The following is a 13239-nucleotide window of genomic DNA, read 5'->3' as shown; positions in this document are numbered from 1 at the left end:
AGTACTCAAAAAGAACGATGTTACTGCTGTGCTGGTTAATGATGACAGGCAAAAAGCAACAAACACAAAAATGTTCTTCCTCATTTTGCTCAGATGTTTCTGTCGTCTGTGGGACGTTACTGAAACCTGTAGCATCACCCAGCCTGGCCTGTACGTGGAAGTAAATGATGCAAATACTCCAAACTGTTGTTGTTCTCTGCTCGGAGCCACTGAAACGTCCTCTGATCATGTTTGAAGCAAATGCATCATAATGATAACTGAGTGAATCTGAGATAAACATCAAAAACATCTTTATGCGAGTGCTGGAGTTTAAGTAATTATAGCATTTCATGATGTCTTTAGTGTTTGTCAGCACTGCAGGAGACAATTTTAGGCTGATATCAGCTTGAATTACAACAATTTCCCTGCTATAAATATGGACGATAAATGTAAAGCTGCGTCATTCTGAGAAAGATGCAAGATCCCAAATTCATTTCTGCAGTTTCTTACAATCAGTCACAAAAAGTATCACATGAACACATATTTATATCTAAAACACCTTTTACACTTGTGCCACCATCATTTCTTCTTTCTGTTCATTTTCATCTGGATTCTTTTGGTATAACGTAAAAAAGCTCTGTAAACTTGCTGGTTCATAAATACATGGATATGAAAGTTGCCATGTAGACGTGATTGTTGGCACGTTGTATAATGAATGAGGTAGATGTGTGTCTCTTGTTTAATCATATAAAATGTGAAAAAAACCCAGCGATCCACTGAACTAAAACAGTAATAACAAAGTAAATGTATGAGGTATATTTTGTATTAATCCTTTGTCTGTATGTAGGTGGTTTGGTGAAGTTTTGCCAACGAGCATCAGCGAGAGTGATGATACAGGATCAAACATACACTTGCTTTAACAGACGTACTAGAAACAACACTTCAGCGTGTGTCCACTGCCTTTCACGATGAACAAAGGTCTTTATGAAGACACCAGAGCATTATTTTAAAACAGAAACCCAAAATAAAACCACGTTTGACTCATGACTGCTCTGTTACCTGTATTTGCCTCCTGCTCACCTACTGCCTGCCAACTGAACTGCTCCTCGTTCTCGTCACAGTCGTTTCCTCTGAGGACTTTCAGTCAGCCCAACAGCATCACACCATCTGTGCATCTACAGTATATCTACATCAACCTCAGCACAGACTTTACACGTATGGTTTTGTCAGAAGAGCTTCCAAAATCTTACTCAGGGTAAAAATCACGCTCAACATAAAGTGCAATATTTGCCCTCAGAACAACACGTTCATTACTTTAATGTAAGCTGTGCCCAACATCCTGAAAGCAGAGAGGACACAAACACGCCTGCTTTCTAATTACGTTTACATATTTACTAAACAAACGATGAATCCCATGATGGAGACGTGTTCTGGTTATGGTGGAGACACAAACACACTGAACAGCAGCTCTTTGCACTTGAACAGCTACAGTGGGATTTCCCCAAATTTGAGGCTCTCTGTAGTGTCAAGATGCAGCTTTAATACGTATTGGAGTGGTTATTATACTTACATAGTACACACCTTAGGCAGCTATCATATTATTATACACTACAGCAAACTCAGGCTATTGCTAGTTTGGTACCAGCTGGTTTGGGGAAACCTAACAAACGAATTATTCAAATGAATTGTGTAGCTGATCTTTGTGTTGTGAACAACATGGCTTTGAGACACGCTGTGCTTATAGGACTGTTAGCGGGTGGACAGAGCCATGCAGTAGAGAGGAAAGTAAACACATCACTTTAACTCCAGCGTGTGAACGAACACCAGTCTTTGAGTATCTGTTTATCTAATGAACCAGATGGTTTTCACCTCTGATGTGCTTCTTGTTTTTGGATCAGTCCCTCATGTATCCACTGTAAACAGTCCGTTTCTGAGGTTTGTCACAATGTTACAAAAACCAAAACCACGGTTTCAGCTGCAACATCATTTCAGCGCGGGGGTACGAGTCTTTGGCTCACTGTGGTGGTATGTTGAGTTGATGAGTGAACTTTTCCACACTAACTAGATGTGTTTGAGGACATGAACAATGTTCTGTCACACAGGTTAAAAGTGGGGGGCAGGTAGATGTCTATATGCAACAGTTGCTTTTTAATCAGTGCTTTGCTCACCTGTGGATGTGGAGTAAACCACAACTGAAATAAACTGGAGTTAATCTGATGATTTAGTAACATGGTTCTTCTCACTGGGACTGGAGGGGGAGGTGAGAAGAAGTGGAGGGTCAGGGGGAGGTGTTTCGGTGTCCATGGAGAGAAGAAGAAGAGGACGAGGAGGATGAGGAGGGCTGGAACTTTGTAGGGCTGCTTCTTCCCTGAGTCTGACAGCCATGATGCTTCCCATGGTGTCCTGCCATCCCTGCTATGGGCGACTGCCGAGCAAACAGGACGCCTGTGGAGAAACATCGAGCCCAAGTTAGCCTTGAACTCTGCGCTGTCCTAACATCAGATTTCAGAGCGTGTTTGTTTCAGACGCTTTTATAAAGCATGAAAGGATTTATTTTGGTATCCCTCACAGGTAATATCAAAAAAGATGAAGTGGGTTTTGGATCTGACCAGAGAATGAAATTCACAGGCTGACAAAAACATAGTTTTGTTTGTTTTAACAAGCAAAAGGAATAATCTGACATAACTTACAGCAATAGTAGTTAGGACTGGGCGATATGACCCAAAATTCATATCTCGATATTCTCTAGCTGGATGGAGATATACGATATATATCTCGATATTTTTTAAAGCCATAAAGTAAGAACAAAAAGAGAGTTCTTGGTCAAAGCTGTGTCCCAGATCTCACACAGGCACCTTTATTAACATGCAGCGTAGATGTAGATGAAGAAATTACTCAGAGTTATCAACGTTTATTAAATAATAATGCTCCATAAATAAAATACACCAATGTTGTTTTTGTGCATAACACAGAGCAGAGCAGCTATCTGAACGCTGCTCCAACAGAGGTCGATCATCTTGTTAATAATTTCACCTCCTCACTACGTACGACTCTGGATACTGTAGCTCCTGTGAAAACTAAGGTCTCTAATCAGAAGTACCTGACTCCGTGGTATAATTCTCAAACACGTAGCCTAAAGCAGATGACTTGTAAGCTGGAGAGGAAATGGCGTGTCACAAATTTAGAGGATCATCATTTAGCCTGGAGAAATAGTTTGTTGCTTTATAAGAAAGCCCTCTGCAAAGCCAGAACATCTTACTATTCATCACTGATTGAAGAAAATAAGAACAACCCCAGGTTTCAAAAAGTCAGAGCTCTGTTGAGCCAACCATCCCTTTATTCTGTCTCAGAGTGATGCTGAAAAATTGCTTCATGCATTTATTACTTCCAGGCTGGACGACTGGATTCATAATTATCAGGAAGTCCTAAAAACTCCCTGAAAAGCTTTCAGTTAATCCAAAATGCTGCAGCAGGAGTCCTATGTCTCTGCACTGAATCATATCTGTTATTAACCTCTGTCTCTCTTCCACAGCATGTCTTTATCCTGTCTTCCTTCTCTCACTCCAACCAATGACAGCAGATGGCCCCGCCCCTCCCTGAGCCTGGTTCTGCTGGAGGTTTCTTCCTGTTAAAAGGGAGTTTTTCCTTCCCACTGTCGCCAAAGTGCTGCTCATAGGGGGTCATATGATTGTTGGGTTTTTCTCTGTATGTATTATTGTAGGGTCTACCTTACAATATAAAGCACCTTGAGGCGACTTGTTGTGATTTGGTGCTGTATAAATAAAATTGAATTGAATTAAATTCGTGAATGAGGCTGTGTGGGGGTCAGCTGATGCCATCAGGGCTATTTTGTGCAAGAAAATAATCGTTCTTTTCCCGAGCACATCCAAACAGATTACTACATGCATGCTCCGCGGCTGCTGAGTGAGCCCTCATCTGGGACTCTCCTCAGCTCTTACTGGGACAGTGGCGCGGCTGCCCCTCTGTTGGTCTTCCTTGGTCTCTTGTGTTCTGGGGGCCTCTGGATGTCTGGAGTTTTGATCTCCTCCATACCCGCTTCACACCCTGGAGGACGGGGCTGTGGCCCCCCCACACTCCCTAGCAGATCATTACATGGAGAAACCTTTGGAATGCAAGCATGCTGATCCACACAGGTATGCACACATGGGTATTCACAGACGCGGACTAAAGCTTTCTTGGCTGCTGCCTCAAAGCACACTGTGCGCTGTCTATCTTGCGTGCTGCACAATATCGTTTATTACTTAGTAAATACTGATATCTATGACTAGCTAGTTTATTGTGATGGTGCTTTGTTTTCTCTATTATTATGTTGCTCTTTGTTGTTTGCTGTCTCCTCTGTTTGTTTGTTTGTTTGTTTGTTTGTTTGTTTTTTCTCCATACAGGTGACCCAGGAGTTTTTTGTTTTTTTTTTGGTTTTTTTTGTTTTTTTTTTGTCTCTCTTCCCCCCCCTTCTCACCGTCTCTTCTCCCCTTGGGTTTTCTTTCTTTCTCTCCCCCTCTCTCTCTCATTCATTCCCCCTGTCCTATTTATTAAAAAAAAAAAAAAAAAAATGACAAAGGATGAACTGAAGCTCTGCCATCACGTAATGTCGCATACTGCTGTTTCTGATGTCATTTAAAAAAAAAAAAAAAAAAAAAAAAAAAAGATTACTACATGCACATCATAACACAACATGTTATGATGTGCATGGTGTGGTATATTTTCATAGGCCAATGTGCGCAATGGAAAAGAAGAAAAACCTGGAGACGCAGAGGAAGTGATGTCAAGGACACGTAAGCTTAACAACAGAACAGGGGACAAACATGGAAGCACATGGCAGAGTGGGGAGACAAAGGACGAAACACAAGGACAGGACGGACCCAGAGAACGAGGAATCGAGACATACACACAGAGACTGATCGAGGACACGTAGACCAATCACAGCAGATGGCCCCGCCCCTCCCTGAGCCTGGTTCTGCTGGAGGGTTCTTCCTGTTAAAAGGGAGTTTTTCCTTCCCACTGTCGCCAAACTGCTTGCTCATAGGGGGTCATATGATTGTTGGGTTTGTCTCTGCATGTATTATTGTAGGGTCGACCTTACATATAAAGCACCTTGAGGCAACTTGTTGTGATTTGGTGCTGTATAAATAAAACTGAATTGAACAAGATTTAGCAGAGCGAGACTGCAGTGACACATTCAACCTGTTCAGTGCTGAAAAAATAGCAAATTTTTGCTTCTCACTTGATTGGCAGACACTGTGGACACTGAAATCTACCAGTAATTGCAAATGACCAGTTAGCAGGGACCCCTCACCAGCTACGATCCTTCAGATATGTTAGAGGCCAGTTTGAAGCATAAGTTGATCTTTGGTCTTTGTACAAGTTTGAGGTCCAGTGAAAGAGGATCCACAGAGTGATCTGAGAATAGCAGCTGGAAGCTCTGTGGAGAACTTCAGAGAGCTTAGAGACGATAGCACGATGATATGAATGGGCTATGTTAAAGGAGAGATGCAGTAATTACTACAAGGCACAAGCTCCCTGTATCCACACACAGACAGAAAATAAACCTTCAAATTCACAGGCCCAATTTTGAGATATTTAACTTTTTTAACACTATTGGACTGCCACTTCATTACGATGGATTTTATAGCAAAGACATCAAATTGTGTAGAGGACTAAGCACCAGGGTGCTCCTATAACTTATTGAATTTCCTGCCTGCAATTACATCAGCAAACGGCCCCTCTATTTACCTGTGTAGACAACTCCATTTATTTCTATTGACATGTTGATGCTGCTAATGCCGTTGGTAGACAGGTTCAATGCAGTCTCTTGTCTATCATCTGTCAAGAGAAGGGGCACAGAAGGAGAGAGAAAAAAACTCAATATGAGCATTTAGAAAAGGAACGGAAGAAGCAAGAAGAGTATTGGTGATAATTCAGAGAGTGACAGGATAAGGAGAGCTTTATTAAAGAGTTCTGGGGAGAAAGAACTGTCAAAAGATGGCACAGCTATTTCTGCATGTCAATTATGGATGAATCCTATCACAACACAGTCGGAAAACTTGGCCAGGTTCTTAAATGACAGAAATGTCGTTAACTTTTGCCATTTCAGAACGGAAACCAGCAGAAAGAAAGCGTAGCGTGTCAATAGTACTCTAAAACAAAACCTGAAAGCAAATAAAATAAACTTTTAACTGAACAAAATCGTCCTCAGAGAACAGACAAGCCGTGCACACGGTGATCTCAGCTGGTGGCTGCTGCACTAAAACATCTGTAAACACAAATTTATCCATTTGAGAGACAATAATAATAGTTTTCAGTGTAATCTTAAATAACAGGGTTTGTTTTTGACAGAGCTGGATGGCCGGTGTGGGAATTAACCTCATTCTTCCATCACCTATCAAATTCAAGGCAGCTATTATGACTAATATGTGCGAGGCACTGGTGCACACAGAAATGATATCACACTTGAGTAGCTGGGCCTCTCATTCTTCCTTTAACCGCTATCATTAAGTCATATGTGACTTATGGATTTTCATGAGCCGCGCTGGCTGCAGCCGAAGCCACGGCAGGAGGGCGTACTCACTCATGATCAGCACGAGAAAAACATCTCGAGTCTGATGAGTCTGTAATGACGTGTTACATGATGAATTCTGTGCATGTTAGTGGTTCAGGTATTTCACCGTTTGCTGTTTGTGACACATTTTTGAGTTGGGCTCAGATTTACACTCAAATCAGCCTCAAATATGTTTCTACAAACATAAAGTGAGCAGATCACACTGTATTAGTAACAATAGTTAAATTCCCATCTGAGTGAACATCTGTTATGTGAAATGTTCATTCATGCTAACCACCTCTTACCGTGTCTCCATGTTCAAGGTTCAGAAATGTCCTAAAACAGCTGGACTCATCATTCCTGACAAATGTTAATAAATGTGTTTGTTTGGGGCTACGTCACCTGGTAGTGCCACAAAACACCTTTAACAGCAACACCATGTGAGTACGACCCTGCTCCATGTTAAACGCTTTGTTACTAAAATACTTCAGATTGTATCAGGATTTTGTAAAATATCACATTTAAACATGATCATGAAGCACTGAACAGATGATGAAGTAGGAGCTTAAACAGCAAATTTAACTATGTTAAGGGAAACAGAATGAACAAGAAGAAAAACCTTCTTAGTACACAAAATTAGTGTGAATGGAAAGGAACGGCCTACACAACTAAAACATCTAATTGTAGGATTTCTTTGCGACAATAAAAGGAACACAGGCTGCAACAGTGCTAAGCTATAGGAAATCTATTTCTTTGTCCATTTAGGTTCTTGCAGAGGCTTCAGTGGACAGCAGATTACGTTAGATAGTATTATATCCACGAGCATCTGAAGCATCTTAATTGACCCTTTTTAGTGTCCTTAGAAGTTTCATTGCCAAAGCCACGCAAAGAGACGGCTGTGACAGGACACAGAGGTCATGCCCTCAACACTGTTTTGGAAATTTAGAAGTTTACATTGTGAAATTAAAGACTTTACTTAAACTGGTTTTAACTGGAAAATGAAATGAAGAAATGACAAAGACGCACATACAACACCAACCAAAGAGCATGCACTCAAACCTTAAATGACTGTTCTTACCTCTGTTGTTAAGTTTGATGTTGAGGGGTAGCTGGGAGGCCATCGCCAGCAGGTTTTGCTGCAGGGCATGCTGCATGATCCTCTGCTGCTCCATCATCATCTTCTTCTGTGGCGGCTCGCCACTGTCCAGTTTCTCTCTCAGCTGTTCCAGAGCGGCTGTCTGGACGGCCATGGCTGCAGCAGGATGGCTGCTGGGAGTCATGGGCAGAGCCACCTGCCTGGACAGGCAGCTGGCAATCATGGGTTCCTCTGGAGGAAAAAACCAACAAAAAAGCCAATATATGATCTGTCCCTGCTCTTATACAATATTTACATTAATATACATACTGATGAAAACAGGCTCCTCTAATCACCTGTCCAAATTTCATTTTAACACATAAATGATTTGACACAATAGTTCTTATTAAAAATGTGATCTATAAATAGATCCTCTTTGGTTGCTCACATAAAGAACAAACATTTCATATTTGATACATTGTTTCCTTTTCTTTCTTCCGTGGATTTACATTATAGATGAATTCACAACAATCTGACACATTTGTATTTGTTTGTTTCTATTTACTGAAGTATATTTAAGTAAACGTTTTGGGCTTTGCATTATGTGGCAGAGTATCACAGGAAGGCCGTGCAGCACACAGCCCACCAGCAGCCTGCAGCTGGAAGAAGTGTAGTGAAAAAGTATCTTTAGTGTTGTATCAGTTATTACAGTATAAAACTGACAGGCAGAACAAAACGGGGAGAAATAAAATAAAAGGATTGAGACAAATAGAAAAACACGATGTATCACCGACTGCTGCACCTGTAAGAACAAAACAAAGAAAGAAAAAAAACACAGTACCTGGAAAAGAAAACGATGAAAATGCACAGATACACAAATCAACAATCTTCTTGTGGCGTGAGAGAGTGTTGGAAGCAACAATAACCCCCCACCCACGGAGCCAGAGGCACACAGACAAAGATCCAGGACATCTCGACCTCCAACAGTACCAATGTCTAAGATGCACATAGCAGTGAATGGCTGAATACTGCAGCAGCCCCACCCACCAACCCCTGGGTAATGAACCTGCCCCCCAAGGCTCCATGTGTATGGTGACATGTTGTGAACCGCAGTGACTATAGTTAAAAAGGCCCACTGCCCACTATAGTAATAATATCAATATATAATATTGTAAAGCTATTGTAAATATGGAGTTGCAGCCCAAAAGAGCAGGTTGGACTCAAGTGCATGACTCAGAAGGTGAAAATTCAGTGCGTTCATTTACAGTGCATATATTTACACAACAACACTATCCAAAAGGGGAATCGTGCTCCAGGGGTCCAGGGAGGAAGGGACATCCATTTGGCTCACGACACCAGGGAAGGGAATCCAGGAATCTGCGTAGGACAAGCACATGGAGGAGAAAGAGCCACAGCTTAACTGTGTACTTCAACATACAGCAAAGAACGGCAGCCAGCCACTACTTTAAGCAGTTGCTGCTAATAAGATCATTGGGATCAGGAGGGTGACTGCCCCAGGTGTGTCAGGTCTCACCCATGCACACAGAGAGAAAGCTGAGCCAGAGAGACAGATAGAAAACAAACCCAAAGAAATCAATCAGGGAGGACTGAGGGACCATGACAGTACACACCCTGCCGGCAGTGGCACTTCCTAATCATGTTTTTATCCAGAACTGGGGCCTGTGGAAGCCAGGACGGAGCTGAGCTGTATCCCTTCCATCCATGGATGCCTCTCCCGTGGTGTCTGAAATCCATAATCCATGTAACTCAGAAGGCAGGTTGCCCATCAATGACTCTGCTGGCGGTGGTGGTCTGAAGGATGGGCACAACGGACTGGAAAAAACACATTTTAATTGGGAATCATGAAAGACTTTGTGGATTTCTATGTTGTGGGGTCACTTGAGATGGGCAGACACATGGTTAACCATGGAATCTAACTCTAAAGGCCCAATAAATTTAGGGGGCAGTTGTTTGTATTTTGAAAAGACGGGTAAAACCATGAGTGGAGAGCCAAACCTTTGGACCAGGACAGTAGATGGCTGCTGGGATTCTGCTGCGATCGGCTAGGTGCTTATTTTGTTCCTGGTGGCACAGGTGGCTTTCAAGAGGCAGCGGCATCTGCGGAGATGCAGTTGGACTGAGTGCTCACCTTCACCAGATCAAAAGAGTGGAGGCTGGTATCCGAGAGATGACTTAAAGGGACATAGTCCGGTTGATGAAGAAGGCGTGGTATGGGCATATTCTATTCAGGCCAGCTGGGAGCTCTAAGTGGACTGATTAGAAGAAGCAATGCAGCACAGGACGGCCTCCAATACCTGATTTGCTGCTTAGCTGTTCGTCTGAGGATAAAGCCAGAGAACAGACTGACCTTGGCATTGAGTGCAGTGCAGAACTCTCATCAGACTTGTGAAGCGAATGCAGAAGTATTCTGCAGTCAGACACTATGTCCAGAGGGAAGCCGGAAAACATGGTCGAGGAGGAGTTGCATGATCTTTAATGCAGAGGGAAACTTGGGCAGAGCAACAAAGTGGAGAAGTGATCAATAGTGGTAAGTACTGCTGTGTTATTTACCTAGAGGAGTTAACCAGTGACAAAGGTCAAGAGCTATATGGGACTATGGGTGAGCGGTGTAGGTAGAGGCTTTAAAGAGGGCATGAAACACTAAGCCATATCATGGAAGCCTGCTCACAAACCCAAACAGGTGCAACTTTTCTAGCTATTCTCTGTTAACCGGAGCTGGCCAGTCGATCACTACTTGCACCTTAGCTGGTTCAGGTTTGAGGTGTTCCATCTCAACAATGTGCCGGAAGAAAGAACCTGTGTGAATGTGAAATTTGTACTTCTCTCACTTAGCCAGTTTGTTTTTAAGGAGGCACTCAGGATATGGGAGTCGTGCTCTTGGAGGGACCAGGAGAAGATCAGGATTTTGTCTGCATAGACAAAACCTAAATGGTTAATGAAATTCTGGAGGACATTGTTCACCATGAAACACAGTGTTAGCATTACCAGATGCTCAAAGTGGCCCAGGTGGATGTTAAGGCTGTCTTCCATTCGTCCGCCTGCCTAATCCACACCAGATGATAGGCATTGCAAAGTTCTAGTTTGATGAAAATGGTGGCTCCCTGTAACAGCTTGGAAGCAAATGCCAGTAGAGGCAGTGTATATTTTTATAACAGTTATTTTGTTCAACCTGAGGAAGTCAATACAGGGCTGCAGGGCTTTGTCTTTCTTCTTGACAACTAAAAAACAAGAACCTAGGGTAGAGGAAGATGATGCCTGCAGCTAATGAGTATTTTTCATCGCCCACCCCCCATTCAGGTTTAGACAAGCTATACAGCTGTCTGGTGGAAAGTGAAGCACTGGGAAGGAGGAGTCATATATTCTATGAGGGGGAGAGATAGTGCCAAATCCTTTCAAAGTACTTCAGCCAGACTGTGTTAAATGGGAAGAACAGATGGGTCTGGAGATGAGGATGGAGGATCAGGAAACGGTAGGGGTGACCCAGAACCAGTGGAGTAAGTAGTTCTTCAAACAAATATAAGAGACGCAGAGAGAGGCGGATCTTATGAGTTACATCAGGAAGTCCATCGAGTGTTACTTGAAGAGCTTCAGAGCCAGAGCGTCGTTCTACCATGGAGTCAGTTAATGCTCGGAGTGTGTGGGAGCAAGTGTGTAATGAGAGTTTTGAACGTATCATGAGCCACGATAGGGAAAAGTCTTCCAATGAAAGAATCAATGAAATTGCCTTTCTGGCTACATTAACCTGCTTCTGTGCTCAGAGGGAGGCAAACGCCACCAAGCTGCATTGGTTGCTCCCCCTTTGTCATCAGATCCCTCTCTCTGCCTCCGGCCATTTCCACAGTATTTCTGCTGAAGGAGAGAGTGAGAGCGTTTCTGTTTCTTCTTTGGTCACAGATGTAGCCATCTTCTCTCATGCACATTGCAATAAAACAATCCAGCGAGGCGGCTAACTCCTTAGCAGCTAACTCATTCTTTAATTCGTCGTTTAAACTTTGTAGAAAAACTCTAAAGGACTCTTGTTCTCTAAAGAGATCAACTGGTCCCTCAGTGCATTTTGACGCTCTCTTCTTAACGAGGAGTGTTCGGGAGAGCCCGATTGTCCTGGAGGGACGTTCCCTACATACACGATGGATGGGTGGCAGAAGTGGGAGGCTGCAGACTGACACAGACACACACTCCCCCTCCCTGAATCCCAACGATGTGGTGATGTGGTGCACAGAAGGAGTCCTGGTGATGATACGAGCAGCAGAGTTCTGGACACGTTGAAGCTGATGGATAGATTTTTGACTAAGACCAGAAAGAAGTTGCAGTAATCGACCCGGGAAGTGACCAGGCTATGAAGAAGAATGGCAGCGGCATGCGAGGAGAGAAAAGGACGGAGACGAATAATGTTACGGAGTTGGAAATATGCAGACCGAGTGACGTTACTGATGTGTGAGTTAAGAGATAGAGTACTATCGAGGATGACACCCAGACTTTTCACACATGGAGAAATTCTTGGAGTTATTGATTGTAATAGGAAAGCTATTAGTTGTGGATCGTGTTTGTTTAGAGCCGACCAGGAGGAGCTCAGATTTGTTACTATTGAGTTTGAGAAAATTAGAAGAGAACCATGAATTTAGTTCAGCTACACAGGAGTGAGGGAGGACGGGGGAGAGCAGAATCAGGTTTAGTGGACAGATAAAGCTGGGTGTCATCAGCATAGCAGTGAAAATGGATACTGTATTTACGAAAAATGTGTCCAAGCGGAAGAAGCTAGATAATGAAAAGAAGAGGCCCCAGGACAGATCCCTGCACGCCTGCGACCAGAGGAAAGGGCTGAGAAGTGAAGGATTTAAGTCGAATAAACTGAGTGATTTAAACCTGGCTAGTGGGATATGGGAGAGACCGATGGAGGCGAGCCTACTGAGGAGATTTGAGTGAGAGATAGAATGAAAAGCAGCACTTAGATCGAGAAGAATAAGAATGGAGAGTAAACCAGAGTCAGCTGCCACGAGAAGATCATTGGGTATTTGTATTAGCGCTGTTTCAGCGCTGTGAAAGGAGCGAAAACCAGACTGGAACTGTTCATATAAATTATTGTTAGTTAAGTATGAGTGGAGTTGTGTGGCAACTATCTTTTAGAGAATTTTTGATAGATATGGTAAATTATCAAAATGATTGGGATCTAAGCCTGTTTTTTTCAGCATTGGGGTGATGGCAGCAACTTTGAAGACGGCAGGAACAGTTCAGTGGTAAGTGAAGAGTAGATGGCAGCAGATATGAGGGGAAGCAGAGGAGTGGGGTCTCGCTGACAAGTAAAAGGATTTGACTTACAGATGAAATCTGAAATATCAGTGACAGAGGGAAGTTGGAAAGCAGAAAAACACCGTAAATAAACGCAAAGTTCAGTTTATTTACAGTGAATATATTCACACATCACGCTGGTTCACCACACACCAGGGAATCCAGGAATCAGCGCAGGCGAAACACGAGACACGTTTCCATCAGAGGCAAACAGAAAGAGCTAGAGACGCACTGTGTGGAGGTTTCAGAGCATGTGTCGCGAAATCCAGTAAGAAGTTATGAAGTATGAAGGTTTGCTTTAAGGGCAAGTGACGTCACTGAT

The 13239-nt window shown here is 43.0% G+C and overlaps 1 protein-coding gene across 1 annotated transcript in view; it reads right to left on the bottom strand.

The window, feature by feature from the left end:
- Positions 1–1993: 1993 nt before the first annotated feature.
- The window catches only part of arid3c (AT rich interactive domain 3C (BRIGHT-like)), a 78518-nt gene continuing 67272 nt past the window's right edge, over positions 1994–13239 (bottom strand). The window contains exons 6-8 of the mRNA XM_082555326.1: positions 7614–7862; positions 5731–5820; positions 1994–2424 (exon numbers count right to left, since the gene is read on the bottom strand). Of these exons, the coding sequence (XP_082411452.1) occupies positions 2258–2424; positions 5731–5820; positions 7614–7862 (506 nt within the window). The 3' untranslated portion in view covers positions 1994–2257. The remainder of the gene's footprint in view (positions 2425–5730; positions 5821–7613; positions 7863–13239) is intronic.

This window comes from Aulonocara stuartgranti (genome assembly GCF_965226115.1).
Source record: "Aulonocara stuartgranti genome assembly, chromosome: 12".
Taxonomy (NCBI): domain Eukaryota; kingdom Metazoa; phylum Chordata; class Actinopteri; order Cichliformes; family Cichlidae; genus Aulonocara; species Aulonocara stuartgranti.
The sequence above is the reverse complement of the archived record's forward strand: the minus strand, read 5'-3'. Positions and strand labels throughout refer to the sequence as shown.